Source organism: Phyllopteryx taeniolatus, chromosome 3 (assembly GCF_024500385.1).
Source record: "Phyllopteryx taeniolatus isolate TA_2022b chromosome 3, UOR_Ptae_1.2, whole genome shotgun sequence".
In the NCBI taxonomy this organism is placed as follows: domain Eukaryota; kingdom Metazoa; phylum Chordata; class Actinopteri; order Syngnathiformes; family Syngnathidae; genus Phyllopteryx; species Phyllopteryx taeniolatus.
The window spans coordinates 20,004,955-20,024,732 of NC_084504.1; the positions used below are offsets into that span (position 1 = coordinate 20,004,955).

General features: G+C 40.7%; 2 protein-coding genes across 4 annotated transcripts in view; both read right to left on the reverse strand.

Annotated features, from left to right (window-relative positions):
- Positions 1-1,903: 1,903 nt before the first annotated feature.
- si:dkey-283b1.6 (uncharacterized) lies at positions 1,904-10,882 on the reverse strand. 3 transcript variants are annotated; one of them, XM_061767410.1, is made up of 5 exons: positions 10,369-10,882; positions 9,645-9,752; positions 4,867-4,946; positions 4,473-4,782; positions 1,904-2,452 (listed from the first exon to the last, which is right to left on the reverse strand). In XM_061767410.1, exons 3-5 carry the CDS (start codon positions 4,893-4,895, stop codon positions 2,345-2,347), a joined length of 447 nt encoding a protein of 148 aa, XP_061623394.1. In that variant the 5' UTR covers positions 4,896-4,946; positions 9,645-9,752; positions 10,369-10,882; the 3' UTR covers positions 1,904-2,344. The 3 variants fall into 3 exon arrangements, with proteins under 3 accessions (XP_061623394.1, XP_061623393.1, XP_061623391.1); XM_061767409.1 differs by having other exon boundaries at positions 9,650-9,752; positions 10,369-10,881; XM_061767407.1 differs by lacking the exon at positions 10,369-10,882 and having other exon boundaries at positions 9,645-10,232.
- A 1,128-nt stretch (positions 10,883-12,010) lies between these two features.
- The window catches only part of LOC133475063 (endoplasmic reticulum aminopeptidase 1-like), a 22,669-nt gene continuing 14,901 nt past the window's right edge, over positions 12,011-19,778 (reverse strand). Inside the window, 5 exon segments of the mRNA XM_061767406.1 lie at positions 12,011-14,262; positions 15,930-16,011; positions 16,653-16,793; positions 17,403-17,564; positions 17,644-17,828. Of these exon segments, the coding sequence (XP_061623390.1) occupies positions 14,095-14,262; positions 15,930-16,011; positions 16,653-16,793; positions 17,403-17,564; positions 17,644-17,828 (738 nt within the window). The 3' untranslated portion in view covers positions 12,011-14,094.

Sequence of the window (19,778 nt, forward strand, 5' to 3'; positions counted from 1 at the left end):
TCTTCCTGCACACCCAGCCTCCTTCCCCCAGTGATCATATTCCACTTCGCAAAGTTAAATGGAGTACTCGGTTTATGCCTTGTACCACCAAAATCCTCACACTACACTGGTGCCTTGAGATATGAGTTAAATTCATTCTGTGACCTACGCTGGTAAATCAAAACATATGTCAAATCGTTTTTCCCCATTGAAATAAACGGAAATGCCATAAATCCGTTCCAGCCCCTACCCAAAAAGGTTTATAATGCGTTTCTTCATAAACAAAATTGCACTCTATAATATTGTACTTTATAAAAACATACAGTAATGACATAATTAATTAGAATGTAACACTCAAGACCGGTCTTAAGACGACATTTTTGTCTTGTCTCGGACTCAACTGCCAAAGGTCTTAGTCTTGTCTCTTTCTCGGACAGGCCCGACTCACTATTTTCCGTCGAGAGCACTGATCTGCTATTCATCAACTTCATTCATGTGATAATAAGAAGAGGCACTTGGTAAAACAACAAATACCTTCAATCATGTGTTACTAACCCACTACCCCATAATGACTGCAACCTTCGCGGTCGTGTGACTGAGGGACACAGAACGAGGAGAGCCCCGAGAAAGACATTTCCGCTATCTCATATTAAATTTGTCTCCTCAACTACATAAACTTCATACGTAAAACAACATGCAAAAGAAAATACTCAATGGTGTGCCTATTCTACCCACTTCAACTCATTGAAAAGGCGGGGACAACGTCAAACTTTAGCCGGTATTTCGAAAGAAAACAAACACAATCTAATTTTGTCTTTCTGAGATGAACAATTCTGGAAAAACCTTAAATTAGCTTTATTAAAGAGACATGTATTATACTTTGGCTGTAGCTTATGCCAAATCTACGAAATTGGCTATTTTTTCACTCGTTGTACACTTAGCAGCATTGATAAACTAGTTTTACACTTGCATTTCATTTTTAAATACAAAGATTTTTTATTTTTCTTGGAAGAATTTAATTTTATGCATGTTGCGTTTTGAAAAAGTTGCAGACTTGAAAAACTTGTCCGTCGGGTTACTCGTATAAGAAGGCACTATTGTGTTTAATAATTCTTTGTCCAGAACATATAACGATTATAACCATGAATTAACATTTTCTACCCGAGACAACCGACAGAGAATATTAGAATACGTCTTCACCATTTTGTCACTATTTGTTAGTAAAGTTAGAATGATTGGGCTAAATAAAAGATAAATCATTTTGTGTAGCTCAGGTTAAAGGTGTGACCCCCCTACTAATATTGCAGATTTTTTACTACATTTTTTTGCTAATAATAATGTTGCAGGATAACCTTTATTTATTTATTTGATTTTACTTAATTTCTCAGTGAATAATGATTAATGACAAAATTGAGTGATGTGCAAGTGGTGGGCAAAAAAATGGAAACTCTATAGTGAAATTTGACGTCAACTTAATATATTTTTGTTTAATCAACTAAATGCAATTGTGGACAGGATGATATTTAGTAAACTCGACTTTTTTTATGTACAGTATTTTATTCATGTTTACAGTGTACAGTTTAGTGGCAATATAAATAAGGATAGGTTAGTCTTACTTTTGAGACTTCTTCAAATTGTTTTTTAACGTACATGTACCAGTATATACAGTTAGCATGTTTCACTATATTGTAATGCATCATTGTGTGGGACGTGCAGGGTTCATTTGGATGGAACACCACCAAATATGGTTCCTCGCCCGATAAAGGACTGCTATCAGTTTTCCAGTCAGCCAGTATGAACTCATTAGTGGTTCATCTGATTATATTCGACTTAATTGCTCACTGGGACCCTCCAAACATTCCTCCTGTATTGCTCATCGTCTTTTTATGGTAACATTATAAAATGGGATTATTCATACATCAAGTGATTTTATCAGTTTTATTTTATACCATGCACATATGACAATATATTCTTGAACAAATATAGAAGCATATCTTTGGTTTGGAGGTGACAAAATTATAATTTCACACTTAGTAAGTAGACCAGCTACTTTAGTTCAAATACTTATATATACATAAAATTGTTCCCCTTCCTCCCCCAAAATGTATGTTTTAGCAAATTGTGTTAAATTAATTCCAGATCTCTTTAATGATTCTCCATGATGCAAATTCACGCTGGATTATCTTCGTGTTCATTCACACACACACATACACATGCACACACACACATGCACACACATACGCACACACACACACACACACACACACACACACACACACACACACACACACAGACATTCAAGTCCTGTGGCTCCAGTGCAATAATCAGACATCCAAGACTATAAGCTTGTCACAGCTGTAGTGTCTTATGGTTGCGTTGGAGATTGGGCCACATCCGTGTGAACCGGCGCTATGACGGGGTTCACGTTGTATTCTGTGTAAGCGGGCGGCAGATCGTCAGGCTTAAACCCCAGCTGGAACATAACACAAGGACAAGACCACAGTCAGGCACAAGGAAATGGGCACCGAGACACAAATCTGTATCCTCATTATTTACTTTGTAAATAGAATTTCCATGCTTCCAGGTGTGTGTTATGTGATAACCATTTAGATGTGGAGGGTAAATATTAAAAATGGGATTTAGAGAATATAAATCCACTTATAACTTTAATTCATGAGGTAAATTTACATTTTTCTATTATTTTATGTTCTTATTTCTCATTTGTTAAATAGCACCAATTTGAGTTGAATTTTATTGTTTTTATGATATTGTATTTGTGTAATTATTTTATGAATTCAGCCTGTATGGCGGACAATTGGTTAGACTACAGTTCTGGTCGCAGTCTTGAAGTTTGTGGTTTGAGTTTCAGCTCAAGTCTTTCTGTGTGGAATTTGTATGTTCAGCTTCTTCAGCTTGTAGCCAACGCGAGTGACATCACGAACACTGTGATTGTGAGATGACAATTTCGGCATCTCTCATACTGGTCAACGGAGACTTCAATCATGTTCCTCTCTCTCATCGATGAACAACTTCACACAACATGTAGTGTGAACCTCCTCTATGCCAAAGGCCAATGTGGAGGGAGCTCTTGTATGTTTTAATGAGACTAATATTTATTTGTTTGTTTGTTTGTTTAGTTATTTATTTATTGTGTTTTATGTTTGATCTTGCATACAGCATTTTGTTTCAGCTGTAATTGCTTTTTTATGTGTTATGAAAATAAAATCAAGTTGAGTTGAGAAGAGGACATTTGTTCACACAGAAGAGCAAAGAACAACACCTGAATGATTTAAATTGTGGAAGAGATGTTGCCTATTTATATTTACAGTACAGTAAACCCTCATTTATCATGGGGGTTAGTTATGTTCCAGAAAACTCCCACAATAAATGAAATCCGCGAAGTAACGACTAAGTATTCATTAGATTATTATATAAACTTATACAATTCATCCAATTTTGTAAATACAATTAAATTCCAAGATGCGTTGCTTTAGTTGTAGAATTACATTTTTCCACTTGAAGTCACTATCCACAAACTCTACACATCCCTTTGTGCTCTGCTTGAGTGACGTGAACAACAACCCATGCGGAGATGGTGAGAACAGTCAATTTCCTCTGTTAAGCATTGGCACCGTTCTTCACACTAATGATCCTGGCAATGTAGTCAGCTAAAAGCATTATGGGAACTCAGAATTCATTTTGGTGATGTTTTTAATTACAGTACTGTAGTTGGAGAAAATCAAGCTAAATGTTGATCCTTACTTGCATTCAATATTGTTATGAGTGTGTGCAATAGCTATTCATTAGGCTAAGGTTGGCATTTATGAATGTATTTCATAAAACTCTGACCGTGGTTTGTGTTTTAAACAGTAACTTTCCGGTCATTTTCTTCGTATCCTCAAGCAATTTGATGATTTAATAAATGTATGAATTGAGATGTCTTATCCATCCATCCATTATCTGAGCCGCTTCTCCTCACTAGGGTCGCGGGCGTGCTGGAGCCTATCTCAGCTGTCATCGGGCAGGAGGCGGGGTACACCCTGAACTGGTTGCCAGCCAATCGCAGGGCACATAGAAACAAACAACCACTCGCACTCACAGTCATGCCTACGGGCAATTTAGAGTCTCCAATTAATGCATGTTTTTGGGATGTGGGAGGAAACCGGAGTGCCCGGAGAAAACCCACACAGGCACGGGGAGAACATGCAAACTCCACACAGGCGGGGACGGGGATTGAACCCCGCACCTCAGAACTGTGAGGCTGACGCTCTAACCAGTCGGCCACCGTGCCGCCTTGAGATGTCTCATTAAGGTTAAATTGTTTAATTAAAATGTATTTATCCAACCCATATTTTAGTTTCAAAAATCAAATGTGGCCCTTGACCACTAAAGTTTGCCCACCTAAGGCGCCTGACTAGTGTGACAAAGAACACTTGGCACAACAATGCCCCTTCACTTTCTTCCTTTGAGACATTAATTTAGCCAAGAATCACCTCAGTATAGGAAGGTGGGGGTCCACTGCAGCCTCCACTGGCATTGTACTGGGGTGGTCTGAAGGCTTCTTGGCTATACCGAGGCACCCTGTAGTGCTCTTCTTCGTCCTGCTGCTGCGACTGCTGCTGCTGCTGTTGCGACAGACTCCCAGGAAAAGGGATGAAAAATATGGACGGAGGGCGGCCATTCTCTTCGGCGTGCCTCCATGCCTCCCTCTCGATCTGTTCCTCCCTCAGGCGGCTGCACGCGCTGCAGAAGGTGGTGCAGAACATGATGAGGAGGCCGATGCCCAGGAGTGCCAGGAAGATACTTGGGAGGCAAATGAATGGAGATTCACTCACGTTATAATTGGAGCTTGACAATTGCTGAATCATTACGTGCAAATGTACTTACTCGAGAGCGGCGATGCTGTTGAGAGACATCCTTCCAGGTAGGGTGAACGAATGTGGATTGGAACAGAAGCACAGTAATGCCTGGATGGGAGTACATTGCAGTCGATTTAACTTCCTGTCAAACAGCTCTAAAAAATTCACATTCACTGTATTTCCACAAACAGTGGCATTTATTTACTCAGATGCAGAGTAATATTAACTAAACAATGTAACCGGTTTATTACCATTTATGTCAAGTGCAAATGGAGTTTCAAACAAATTAAAAAGGTCTAATGAGGAGAAATGCAGAGAAATGACAAGAGCCGAGTCTAAATGTGGACAGACAACATTATGATCTCGTGTGAACACTAATTGGCTTTATAGATATTTAAAGTTAATACAGTACACGCATGATAAATCATGTTTTCAATCTGTTTATTATTCAAGTTCTACACTTAAGCAGTCACGCCTGACATACTCGGTGGCTAACCAAGCACTAACTAGGTCGCGGCAGGTGACTTAGGTGGAGAGATGCTAGCGTTGCGTTACTTGAACGCCTCTGTGTTCGCTCGATCGCCGCTAGTGACTTTTCTCCTCTCTCTTTGAATTAGCGTCACACGCTAATCGAGTTTGACCTGCGAGATGTTTTCTTTTTATCTGGAGCAGTTAAGCTAATCAACAAAATGCAAATGTCTTAAGTTAAAATGTGAAAGAAGAAAAAGTATCCATTAGTTTGCAAACGGGGACTGAACTAGGGAGTTTCGACTTTTTCCTGTCAGGGGTCGACAGAGTGAGTCACTCGCATGATTCGCTCGGCAGGCTTTACACAATGTTCATAAAAACGGGCCAAAGACGAAGCCTCAACATCAATTGTTTTTGTTCGTGCGGTTGTTAACCACTGAAATGCTATGCTAACTAGCAAATGGCTAGTGTGGCCTGCCTGCAAGATGATGTAAATAGTTTTTGACTGCTTCCTCTAATTTGTGCTAATCTACCGTGAGAGATCATCATGTGTGCCGTGAGAAATTCTATTTTTTTCCCCCCTCAAGTTGTCTGAAAATTATTATCTAATTACAACAAATAATGTGCCTTTGTTCATCTATCTATGCCAGAAACGTATATTGACAGACAGAACAATTAAATGCTCTTCCACTAGATGGCAGAACGTACAGTTAACTTGTGAATCCACCTGTTGCCATCTATACATCAGAAAAAGAGATAACTTGTGTTCAACTAAACAGGCCCAGATTGAACTAGAGTAGAGTATAGTAGAGTAGAGTATTTATGGGTGACGTGCCCACCGGAACCCATGGAGACACTAACTCTACTAGAGTGGGTCCCACTGTGTGAGGCAATCCAGTAGTTCAACTTATTTCCATTGTTCATATCCACCAGGCCGAACAACTCCCTCTAATTTTCCAACCACAGGATGGTACACTTTGAACTACAATAGTTTGTCCAAGTCACCACGCGCTCAGTGTCTTTTTACGATCCATACATGTAGAGATAAGCGTCATTAGCAGGCAACCTGCCATGACCCAACATGGTTTACAGTCTGCTTTTACAGTACGCCCACACTGGGGGTTGCTGGTTTGGATTTGTTGCATAAAATGTTGTCGTAAATAACTGGATTGCTGTGAAGACACCAAGTCAGAAAGAATGGATGGAAGCAATGGAAATGATGAAGTGGGAAACGGTTGCCTTAAGACTGCAAAATGATAAGATCAACTATGCGTCAATATGGGCGTCACTGGGAAAGAACTTAATGCCACTACAATACTTATCGTGTTTCTTGTTTTCTTGACCATTTTTGTCCAGGCCACGTTCATTAATTGTTGTAGTTTTTTTTTTTTTAGAAATACATTCTGTTGGACCACAAAAACTGCAATGTCTGATCTCCATTAGTTGATTCCAGTAGATGTTATATTTATTATTATCCAGTTTCAAGCAGGATTGTTTCATTTAAATTATTAAATCTATATAATTGATTTTAATCAAGCCAGAAAAATCCCAATAAAAAGTGACTGAATTCACATAACTCCAACTTCTGAGAAATTTATGTTACATAAATGTATGCTTCTTTTCTTATCTTTGTGTCTTCTTGAATTATTGTATTACGAAGTATTCTGTGATTTTAGCTCAGTCATAAAAGATGAAAAGAATCTTTATTAAAAAAAAGTTCAATTTGAATAATCGCTGCAAATGCTGACCTGTGCCACTTTAGATTACCTATTAAAAATGCTTACCATTTATTACACGTGATAATATACTACTTCAAAAAAACTGTTCCTCATCATATCCATCCATCCTCTGAGCCGCTTCTCCTCACTAGGGTCGAGGGCATGCTGGAGCCTATCCCAGCTATCATCGGGCAGGAGGCGAGGTACACCCTGAACTGGTTGCCAGCCAATCGCAGGGCACATACAAACAAACAACCATTCGCACTCACATTCACACCTACGGGCAATTTAGAGTTGTCAATTAACCTACCACGCATGTTTCTGGGATGTGGGAGGAAACCGGAGTGCCTGGAGAAAACCCACGCAGGCATGGGGAGAACATGCAAACTCCACACAGGCGGGGCCGGGGATTGAACCCCTATCCTCAGAACTGTGAGGCAGACGGTCTAACCAGTCGGCCATCGTGCCGCCTGTTCCTCATCATAATACCTGCGAAAAATTTTACGTGTTCCATATATACTGTACTCTTCATGTAATCCATGCCTTCATCACATCCCTGATGGATTACCTTCATGCACTTTACTTTGGAGTCAGCCAGTCCTCCCCCAAACGTCTCTTAGTTTGTTCAAAATGCTGCTGCTCGCCTCTTAACTGGAACACGTAAGAGGGAGCATGTAACCCCTATGCTGGCCTCTATCCACTAGCTGCCTGTGCACGCTGGATTTAATTTTAATATTTTTCTGTTTTCAAATGTCAAAATGGTCTCGCGCCGTTGTACCTTGCTAAACTGAGCCATCCCTACTCTCTTCCCTGGTGCCTCAGGTCAGCTGACCAGCTGTACTGGAAGTCGAAGCAGAATCTATATAAGTGTCGTATCATATGTTTTGAAGTTATGTTATGTTCAATTGTCTTGAGTTTTTTGTTCAATATTTGTTTATGTACAGCACTTTGTTCTAGCTGTAGTTGTTTTTAAAATGATCTATAAATAAATTTGAGTTGAGAGTCAAAAATTATTATACATTCCCTATTATGATACCCTTCAAAATTTATGTTCCAAATAGATACCCATCCATCCATCCATTTTCTTTTCCGCTTATCCTCACTAGGGTCGCGGGCTGCTGGAGCCTATCCCAGCTATCTTCGGGCAGGAGGCGGGGTACACCCTGAACCGGTCACCAGCCAATCGCCCGGCACATAGAAACAAACAAGCATTCGAGCTTACATTTACACCTATGGGCAATTTAGAGTCTTCAATCAACCTACCATGCATGTTTTTGGGATGTGGGAGGAAACCAGAGTGCCCGGGGAAAACCCAACCAGGTACGGGGAGAACATGCAAACTCCACACAGGCAGGACCGGGATTTGAACCCCGGTCCCCAGAACTGTGAGCCAGATGTGGTAACCAGTCTTGCCGGCCAAATAGATACACATTTCAGAAATTGTTTCGTTTTTCGAATAGTGCTGTTCCAAAAATGTTTCCAGTTTTGAAGTAGTTACAATAGTTAGTTAGTATAGTTAATAATATAAATTTACTTTACAATCTCTTACAGTGGTCTGAGAGTGATTGGGATAACTTCAACTCGTATGCACAAGAACAACTGGGAAAAAACTAGGTAATTTTAAAACATATTTTCATGAAAATCAAATCCGTTAAAGTAAGAAAATGTATTTAAATTCCTTTTTTAATCTACCCAGGTTTCAAGTTATTTGAATGACCACTGTCCATTTTTGTTTATTTATCATAAGAGTACAAACAGTTCTGTCCACGTATTTTACATAAGCAGATGAAAATAAAATACTATATAACCCTTAGGGACACACATGACACCCAATCATCACATTGATGACTGGACTACCGCATGGTGAAAAAATGACACCCACCCAATGTCGACAGACATTTGTTGTAGCTGTAGTAGGTAGCTAGGTCGGTAGATACTTCATTGATTCCGTAAGAAATTCTGTCACTATAAATGAGCTTTGGTACCATTTCTGGGCACCTTTATCAGGCGTTCATTAATAGTAAACAATTTTTAATTCATTAATAAATGGTTGTAAATGACAGCAGTGGATGCTGGCAGACTATTTAGTCACTTGGACTATTCTTTTGAATTTCTAGCCATTCCATAAGTTGACCTTACACTGTATAATGAGCCTTGAAAGCAATGTCACAAATGGGTTATAGCTCACTTGGGACATTTCTTATACATTACAATAAGCTATATTTGTAAATCAGTGAAACATCCATCCATCCATTTTCATCTATTCATCAATCCATTTTCAACACCGCTTATCCTGGTTAGGGTTTCTTTACATGTTGGCTGGCAGGAATCACGTGTGTACTGCCTTTTAGTGAGGCACGTGGTGCCCATTTCCTCTCAGTTACAAAATATGGTTCCTTACCCAATAAAAGAACTGTGATTGAAGAAATGATTTACCAATGGATAAACACTAAATCGGGATAGTATAGTAAAGTTCACTATAAATATAAATATTAGCTTCGTCTTGTCTCACTCTGCATTGAGTCCATTCTTTTCAATGAGAACACTGAGCATGATCGCTCACAGTTCTTTGATATGCTCGTACGCTCCATCCAAAAGTGAATGAGGAGGTAAACCTTACCTTACCTTGAACGGCTGTGATGGCTCTTCTCTGGTGTGGGCTCAGGGCTCAGCAGACTAGAGGTTGTTTTCTGATTCGGGCGTGCCAGGGAGCGGCCCGCACACTTGACTGTGCAAAAGGTTAAGCACAGAAAATTTATGAAAAAGGTACCCTTTCTAATGGACCTTTTCACAAGTGAAGCTGGCCGTCAGTCTAAGCTCACACTCATGGATACTGTAGATGTGCTGTTTTCTATTATAGTATATGCTGCCTTTTATCAGTATGTGCCAAAGGTCCATGACAAGAATTTATGATGGCTGGAGAGGTTTTAAAGTAAACGTTACTGCCGGGCCACACGGCCTCACCTCAGACCACTTTGGTTGCAGGAGAGACTGTTAAGATCATTTGGACAGAATTTAAATATTGAGCAGAATTTGGGTTTAAAATATTATATGCTACAGTGGATATAAAAAGTCTACACCCCCTCTTCAATTGCCAGGTTTTTTCTTTTCCTTTTTTTGTGGTATAAAAAAATTAGGCCAAGATGAATAATTTTCTAACTTTTTCCACCATTAATGTGACCTATTAACCTGTAAACTGCAATTGAAAAGGAAATATTTTTAGACAGTAGAAATAAACAGAAAAACTTTGTTTGCACAAGTGTGCACACCCTCTTATAACTGGGTCGTGGCTGCATTCAAACAATTAACCCATCCATCCATCCATCCATCCATCCATTTTTTACCGCCTATCCGAGGTTGGGTCACGGGGACAGTCGCTTTAGCAGGGATGCCCAGACTTCCCTCTCCCCAGCCACTTCATCCAGCTCTTCCGGGGGGATCCCGAGGCATTCCCAGGCCAGCCGAGAGACGTAGTCTCTCCAGCGTGTCTTGGGTCGTCCCTGTGATCTCCTTTCCCGGTGGGACGTGCCCGGAACACCTCACCAAGGAGGCGTCCGGGAGGCATCCGAATCAGATGCCCTAGCCACCTCATCTGGCTCCTCTCAATTAACCAATCACATTCACTTTTGTGTAAAATGGGAGTCAGCACACACCTGCCTAAAGTGCCTCTAGTTAGCCTAAAATTTATTTGCTTTTGAGCAGAAGCCTAAAGCTACGGAGCCCCTAAAGGGACATGGAAAAAAAGAAGAAACTTGTTTCTCATTCGAACAAGAAAGTTTCTCATTCGAACGAGAACGTTGCTCGTTACAATGATAAGGTTTCTCGTTCGAGCGAGAAAGTTTCTCGTTCGAATGAGAAACGTCTACCTGTGAGTGCTACCTTATTTACCTGCTAGCGGTAGCTTCCAGCACGTCAACTGAGAGAATGGCAACATAAGAGGACTTGCTCGCTTTCCTCAAAACAAGGGATATAGCTGATAGTGTCATCGACCAACTAAAATAAGACAAGGTGAGTATAAATGTAAACTTTCATCCCACGAATATAGCAGTATAGGCTATAGAATAGCTGAGCCATATTAGCTAGTGTGTGTGTGTAAAAAAGCTACCACTCACAGGTAGACAGACGGGTAATCGAGAATGAGAAACACGTTTCTTTTTTTTTTTTCCATGTCCCTTTAGGGGCTCCGTATAAAGCTTTTGTACTAACACCCTTACTTCGAACTGTACATAATTGTTTCCACCTTGTCTAAAGCCTCACTTCAAGCTTAAGGAAAATAGTGCGTAAGCATGATGCTGCCACAACCATGTTTCACTGTATGTACGCTGTTCTTTTGGTGATGAGCAGTGTTGTGTTCGCGGTAATCATACCTTTTGGAGTTACGGCTAAAAACCTCAACCTTGGTTTTACTGGACCATAATAAAACCTGCCAAACGTGGGAAAATCTCTTATGGTCCGATGCAACCAGCGTTAATCTTTTACTCCAAAAGTAATGTTTGGTGCAAACACAACAGTGCGTATCACCTAAAGTACACCATTCCTAGAGTGGATGGTGGCAGCAACATGCTTTGGGGCTGTTTTTCTTCAGCTGGAACTGGTGGTTTTGAATGTGACTGGTTTATACTGAACACACCTGCATCGTAGTTATAAGCGGGTGTGCACAGTTGCGCAACCACATTATTTCAGTTGTTTATTTTTACTTAATCAAAAGAGAAGTTTTTCTAATTGTTGAAAGGGTTAGATCAGAGTAATTGATGAAAAGGTTTTTAAATGACTTATCTTGGTGTTGTTTGTCACAAAAAGTCAAGCATTTGAACAGGGGTGAGTAAATTATTTTATATCCACTGTTCCACATTTATATTTGATTAGAATGTTCTATTCAAGCTTATGCTAGAAATCCTGCAGAATGTTGCAAAAGAAAATGAGAATAAGGTGCTAAAATAAACCAAAATAAGCAACCAGAAAACAAACCAACGCAGATTATGAAGGTTGTGTTATTTCCAGCAGGAAGATATTTTTATTTTCATTCTTTTTTCAGTTTGTTTTTATTTTTACACTTTAAGGTAAAATTCACTTTACTTCTGACTTTGGCCATGGAATACATTTGGGGTTTATTGCACATGAATAGTAGTATATACTTGAAAAATCTTAAAGTGGACGAAAACATTCTGCTACCAAGAGATGTTTTCATTGTATTTTTTTTTTTGGTCAAGGTCAAAATCTTTCTCAAGGTCCAGACTCCAGACATTGATGAATCTTCACAATTGTTATCATAGTTACATCAATTAGGATGCGATTGGTTTAAATCAAATGTGATGTAAAACAGTTTTTTTTTTTTTTTTTTTTTAATAAATCCAAGCAACAGAAAAGGGTTACACCTGGACAATAGAAAGAGATCCAAAACAAAATGTGCATGTTCAATTCACCAAGATACAAAATTAAAATAATGTTTCCCTTAGAACAGTGGCTGTCAACCTTTTTAGGGTCCGGGACCTCCTGCAAATATTTGATTAACCCTAAGGACCTCCTGACTTCAACATTGCAAATGTAATTGATTACACTTGTGAAACGGACAGAATTAGAGACACAAAAAAAAAGTCCTTTACCATTTGTAGTTTAAGTAGATAAAGGTCTCAGTCACATCTGAGTAAAATAATCCTATCACTATAAATGTCATAAATCTTTTTAAAAAGGGATTGTCAGGGACCCCTTGCAACTACACCAAAGACCACTAGGGGTCCACAGACCCCTAGTTGAGAACCTGCCGTAGAACATCTTAAAACTCATTCACTGCCAGCCTTCCCAGTTAACATGGATATTTGACTTCTAAAGCCGTCAATGGCAGTGAATGCGTCTCTTCATGGATTGCGAGAAAAGAAAAAAAAAAAAGTTTCGAAGACAGTTGCTCTAGTTGCTCTCATGGGAGTATGACATAAAATGAAAAACAGTTGGACTAAGATGCAGATGTGATGAATAACCCTGACCCATCAAGACAGCAGCAATCAACAACAATGTCCATCCATCCATCCATTTTCTGTACCGCTGATCCTCAGTAGTGTCGCGGGGGGGCTGGAGCCTATCCCAGCTATCTTCGGGCGAGAGGCGGGGTATACCCTGAACTGGTGGCTAGCCAATCGCAGGGCACATATAAACAAACAACCATTCGCAATCACATTCACACCTACGGGCAATTTAGAGTCTTCAATCAACCTACCACACATGTTTTTGGGATGTGGGAGGAAACCGGAGTGCCCGGAGAAAACCCACGTAGGCATATGTCTTCTCATATCACAATAGCATCTCTATTAAAGAACAACAATATTAGTGCATTAGCGAAAGCTTGGTTCAAAGCCTTGGCATTTGTCTTCATAAAAAAATACATATTAAATGGATAGTTGTAAACTTGCACAGAGAAGTGTATTGTTGATATTTTACTGTAAGGCCATTTTCCATATTGCTTATCCTGTTCAGGAACGCTGTGAGCTGGAGCCTATCCCAGTTGACGTTGGGTGGAAGGTGGCTTACGGTCGAAAGTCAATCACAAGGCACAGACAAAATATCATTCACCCCCACATTCACACCTAAGGACAATTTAGTCTTTAATTAACTTAACATGCATGTTTGGGAATTTTGGGGGAGAAACAGAGCCTGAGAAAACCCACACAAGCACGGGGAGAGACAAAGATTTGTGACCTGTTGGAACGCAGATATTCAGACATTGTGTGCTTCACATTGATAACCCAAAAGCCCTAAAACAACAATTCTTCATAATAAATAAAAACACAGACCATTGTTCATTTCTGGCAACGAAAATCAGTTGAAGACTAAGCAATAGAGCAAATAAAAAATAGCAATTGGATAATACCATTAGATCTTTGAGCTGTTGGCTCAAATAACCCAAAGATATCTTTTTGATGTCCGTGCAAGGTGTAAAATTGTGACCAAATTGTGTTTGGTCACAATTAGAACACGTCCTACTTGACATGTTCCTCTCAAACTGTGAAAAGTCTGTCCCCCTTAAATAATACTAATAATTTAGGGTAATACATCTAAAAAGTGTCTTTGTGTGACCGTTACAAGTCCTCATGAAGCCACCTCTGGCTTTTTTTCAGCCAGGACTGCAGCACGGGGAAGTTGGTTTCAGCCCAGCGGATGTTGTCAGCGATGGTGTCGTAGGCCTGCTCGATACACCTCATCTGTGAGCCCGTCTCCACTGTCAGAGAGGTGAAGAATTTCTCCACCTGAGCACACGAATACAAGAGTATCTTACCGAAGCACATAAGTAGAGGAGGGTGTTCTATGTAAAAATATTCAATACTAGACTTTACACCGATTCTATCGGGCTGATCGGTATCGGCCGATATTTAGCATTTTATGTTGATCGGCTTTAATGTCATAATTCGCCGATCCGATCAATGACGTCATTGATCGGCTCCGCAAAAGACATTTACTCCGCGTTGTCGCGTGCACAGTATATTTGAATCCAAAAGCTAGTTTATTTTTAGCCTTGTCGCGTGTCTTTTGACGTAGTACTGTAAATATCTGACGGCCAATGAAATTATTTAATAAAAAAATTTAAAAAAAAACACAAAAAAAAACCATATCGGCGGTGTGGGACAGACAACACGTCTGAGACAGGCAAAACGTAATACCCGGATCAGACTACAAGACAATTTGCTCTTAATAAAATCTTGTATTCCGATACCACCGCATCCCGTTTTTTACGATCATTGGACTTTACTCAAATGTGACTGGACACACTCGTTACCGTGGCGACGGCAACAAGAGTGGAGCGAGCCAACTGTATTATAAGGACAAAATGGGGGGAAAACGTGTGTTGGTGGTCACCGGTGCTCAGTACAGGAGAGGACGTTCATTTAAGGCTTGCTTGAGGTATGTTCACGTACGTTTAATATGATACTGCTCACAAGCAGGCAATAAAATGTTATGTAGCCTAGCAAGCTAGTGGTACCGCGAACGGTTGGACGTAAACATGCCGCCGTTCTGTCGAATCATGCTCTAAAGTTTCGGTGTGGGTGAAGTAATTTAATTAAAAATAAAGTAATTTAATTACAGTAAGTTAGCACCCATTATTTCTGTCATGGAATGTTGGTTTGACCTGACTGATTAGAATACACAATCTGACGAGAGCAGTGATTTCCAACCTTTATGGAGCCAAGGAACATATTTTACAATTGAAAAATCTCACGGCACACCAACAAACAAAGATGTCACAAAAAGTGGATACATTAATTATTGTATTTACTTCCTGCCATCTAATAGAAGACCATTCATTTGTTCTGTCTGTCACTATGCCTCACTGGCATAAATAGAGGAACAAAGATTATTTATTGTAAATATAATTTTTTTAACAATTAAGTACACAATTAAGCATATACAGTAAATGAACAGGTCATTTAAATTGACACATTCCTCCATCTTGTGATCGGCTCGGTGATCGGTTATTTAAACCCGCTGAACGGTCCCAAAAATCATGATTGTGTAAAGCCTACTGAATACCACTTCACTTATATAGCGCGACCATCACCAAACATCCAACCACAATCATTTATAAGCAATGTGGGTTAAGTGTGCCCGGGAACACGACGACGACAGCGCTCGGAAAGGATACGAACCGGCAACCCTGCAATTGCAAGGCGTAGACTTACCCTCTGCGCCATGCCGTCCCAAGTTCCTTGTAGCATTGTGAGATGCAATTTTCCATTGAAAAGCTGAGCAACAAAACTCATGATCTAATGGGATCTAACATAAATGCTGTATCAAAATTTACTAACCAACTAAAATACAATACGATATTTGCAACAACACACTGATGTTGATGTTTGGAGCACTTAAACTTAATTATGGATTCTTGTGAGGCAATAAAACGGAAACTAAGTGCACTCACCGACGTCAGCATTGTCTTTGTGGAGTACAGGCTGGTCACTCCCGTGACCATGTGCGCGATGGAGGAGGAGCCGATTTCAAACCTGCAGTAGCCACACAAACGAGTCAGTTATTTGACGTACTTAGAACAGTCGACCCCTGCATTTTTGTGGTTCTGTGGGTTTATTTTTTTTGGGGGGGTGGGGGGGGGGGATTTGCAACCACATGTTTCATGGAAAACGCTTATTACCAGTATATTCACCTCATTTTTTTGTTCAATGCATTTATAATGGCCGTCAATTATCTGCAGCTTTTCGCTATTAGCTAATAGTTGGGGTGCACTGTATATTCAAGTATGGAACTGCCCCTGACAACAAGCTGGACCCATAGGAACTTTGACTGTGACAACTTCATGTACAATATCCCACAAGGCATTCACATAACTACCAGTTTTTGAACCCAGATAGTGTCAAAATCAATATCACTGACGTGAAAAAGTTCTTTTGACGCCTCAGACCTGACCTGATTTCAGTTCATTCGACAATCTAGTGTTGGCTACCATTAAAAAAAAAATAACACTTCTTAACTAATAGACCCTGACACTTTGGAAATCAGACAGGCACAAGTAAGGTGCTGACAAGGAAGTAGTCCACATGTCAACGTTTGTCCCATATGTTCTTCAGTTTTGTGATAAAAAAAGTATCTTATACCATAAAAATCATTCACGGTGTAGCTTACAACTTACTTTTTGATCAGCGTCGCCCAATTGGCTCGGAGGAAGTCCCACGCTAGTCTGTGGCCTCGGGGGTTCCTGCTGATAGAGACCAACACATCTGGGAGGTCTTGAGTTTTCATCACCTCACCGAGAAGACTCTGTTCCAGAATCCTACAGAGGAAGTAGAGACTCGCGTCTTTAAAAAGGGTTCTCTTTACTAATGAGGAAAGAAGCAAAAAGTAATTGTTTTAAACTCAATTTAATTATTGTTAAAATAAAAAAGCAATTGTGACAGTTTCCTTGATGTACAGTACGTATAACTGTACCGTATGACGACGCCCCCAGGTGACCAAAGCGCACACACCAGGAGCAGCACAATGTCAAATGAATTGAAACACAAATGTAAAATGAAATTATTTACATCCTATTTAATTGTGTGTCATTACTGTATGTTTTAATAAGCACTGCTAGTGTAGTGGTACATGTTGCTTCCTTCCACAAGGACGGCACAGATTCGATTCCCAGTCAGTGTACCAACATTCAGCCACTGGTCCCAAAAATAAAAATGGGTGGGTTGCTTAAACTTGTGTCGCAAGGCACCGCTGTAATTGACTTATAAAAAAAATAAAAATATTATACAAAATTTGAAAATGAAATAAAACAATAACATGAACATAATAAAGCATTGATTTTTTTTCATTTGACATATTCCAACACAATGTCCTCATTCTACATGTTCAACGTTTGAAGCGAACAGTGGGATAGCCATATGATACGTACCACTTGAGCTTTTGACGCAATGGGCTGATTGTCAAGGCAATTTTGATCCTACTCTGAACGGACAGTTGCAAAGACCGGCGGTAGAACTCAAACAGGAAGTCCCACCCCTCTGGTGTTTGAGCCCCAACAGCATACACGGCCAGGGTGACTTCAACTGGGAGGCTGAGAAACGGGGACATCTTAAGTCCCTGCATTAGACATCATAATCATCATCGAAATGTGAACGGATGTTGGGTCTGACCTCATTTTGCCATCAGAGTCCTTCCACATGTTGAACAGCTGGCTAGCTTTGGTCACACAAGGAGTGTAGTTCCTGACACAGGCGAACAACAGCAGGTAGCTGCGTAGCATTCGCTCAGACGAGGAACCGGAATCGTCCCACCTCTGACTGTCAATCAAGTCCTTGAACAGGTGCAGCATGTAAATCTGCCAACACAACACCACAGTTGAGAGGTCTACTGTGGAGAATTTTTTCCCAACAACGTCCCTCATCATCATAATACCAATTAACTAACTCCCATGTGTTCCCCCTAAATGTCATAGGGATTAAAAAGTTGCTTATTTTCTAGAAACATAAGGTTACAATAACATAATCTTTTATTCTGGAAAAGGAATTCATTCTCCCCAAAAATTACACCTTTTTTTATAAATTAAAAACAAATTATCGTATTTTCACGACCATACGGCACACTTAAAAGGCTTAAATTTTCTCCAAAATGGACGGGGCACCTTATAATGCGGCGCGCCTTATGTGTGCACAGAGTTCCAAAATCTCTAAATGTTGTTGTGGGATGAGCGCTCCGCTTGACTGACTAGGAGCATTTCCTGCCGACACGCTGCTTATACAGAGGAAAAGCGGACGTGGCTGAGGACAGCATGTGGACGTAAAGGGGGAAGGGTGCGCGTGAAGGAGGACGCTAAAGGCACGCCCCCAGTAGGTATATAGCGCCGGTATGTGCATTGTGCAAAACAACATCGGTTTGGCTAAGGACCCCCGAAAATGGCACCTACAAAGAGACACGCTTACGAAGCACAGTTTAAACTGCAAGCTGTCAGTTACGCGGAGGAACAATGGAATCGAGCAGCCGCGAGAGAATTCAAGATCAACGAATCCATGGTTCGCAAGTGGAGGAAGCAGGAAAACGAGCTTTGCCAAGTTAAGAAGACGAAGCTGAGTTTCCGCGGAAACAAGGCGAGGTAGCCCGAGTTGGAAGACCAACTCGAGCAATGGATTAATGAGCAAAGAACAGCCAGGAGAAGTCACCAGTCTACAGTCACCATTCGATTGAGGGCAATAACGCTTGCAGAAGAAATGAAAATTGAACATTTTCAAGGAGGTCCGTCTTGGTGCTTTCGTTTTATGAAACGGCGCCATCTAACCATCCGGGCAAGGACTACCGTGGCACAGCGACTTCCAGCAGATTACAGGGAAAAGCTAGCCATTTTCCGCTCCTACTGCAGTAAAAAGATTGCCGACAAACAGATCCAGCCCAACCACATCACCAAGATGGACGAGGTGCCACTCACTTTCGACATCCCGGGGAACCACACTGTAGAGAAGGGGACCACCACGGTAGCAATATGCACAACAGGGCACGAGAAGTCTGCTTTTACTGTTGTGCTTGGTTGCCATGGTAATGGACTGAAACTGCCACGTATGGCGAGTGGCTGAGTGAGGTGTACGTAAAGAGACCGGATGTTTTTTTCCCACGCGTCACTGTTGAACTGTGACTCCATGTGCGCCTATCTCACAGCCACTGTGAAAAACCAAGTGCAGCAAATTAACTCTGAGCTTGCCATCATTCCGGGATCTTTGACGAAAGAACTCCAACCGCTGGACATCGGTGTAAACAGGGTGTTCAAAGTGAAGTTGCGAGCGGCGTGGGAGCATGGATGACAGATGGCGAACACAGCTTTACTAAGACTGGGAGGCAACGCGGGCAAGTTACGCCACCATATGTGAATGGATCGTGAATGCCTGGGCTAAGGTATCTGCTTTGACTGTTGTCCGAGCTTTCGCGAAAGCCGGCATCATTGGTGAACAGCGCCCCGGCAACGAGACTGACTCCGACAATGACGAGCAGGAAGCCTCCATGTTTGATGGAGAACTTGCCCAGCTGTTCATTTCGGATAAAGAAGATGAGGACTTTGATGGGTTTGTGGAAGAGGATTGATTGAAAAATAACGTGAGTACATTGTTAAATACTTCAATAAAGTACAACCGAACTTCCGCTGCCTTTTAAAAAAATTGTTTTAGGGTGCATGCATGCTACCGTATGTTTTAAGCTAGCGTATGTTTTACCATGCCTGCGCCCAATAATACGGTGCACCTTATGTATGTGTTAAATACAGAAATAGACCCCGTAACTGAGACTG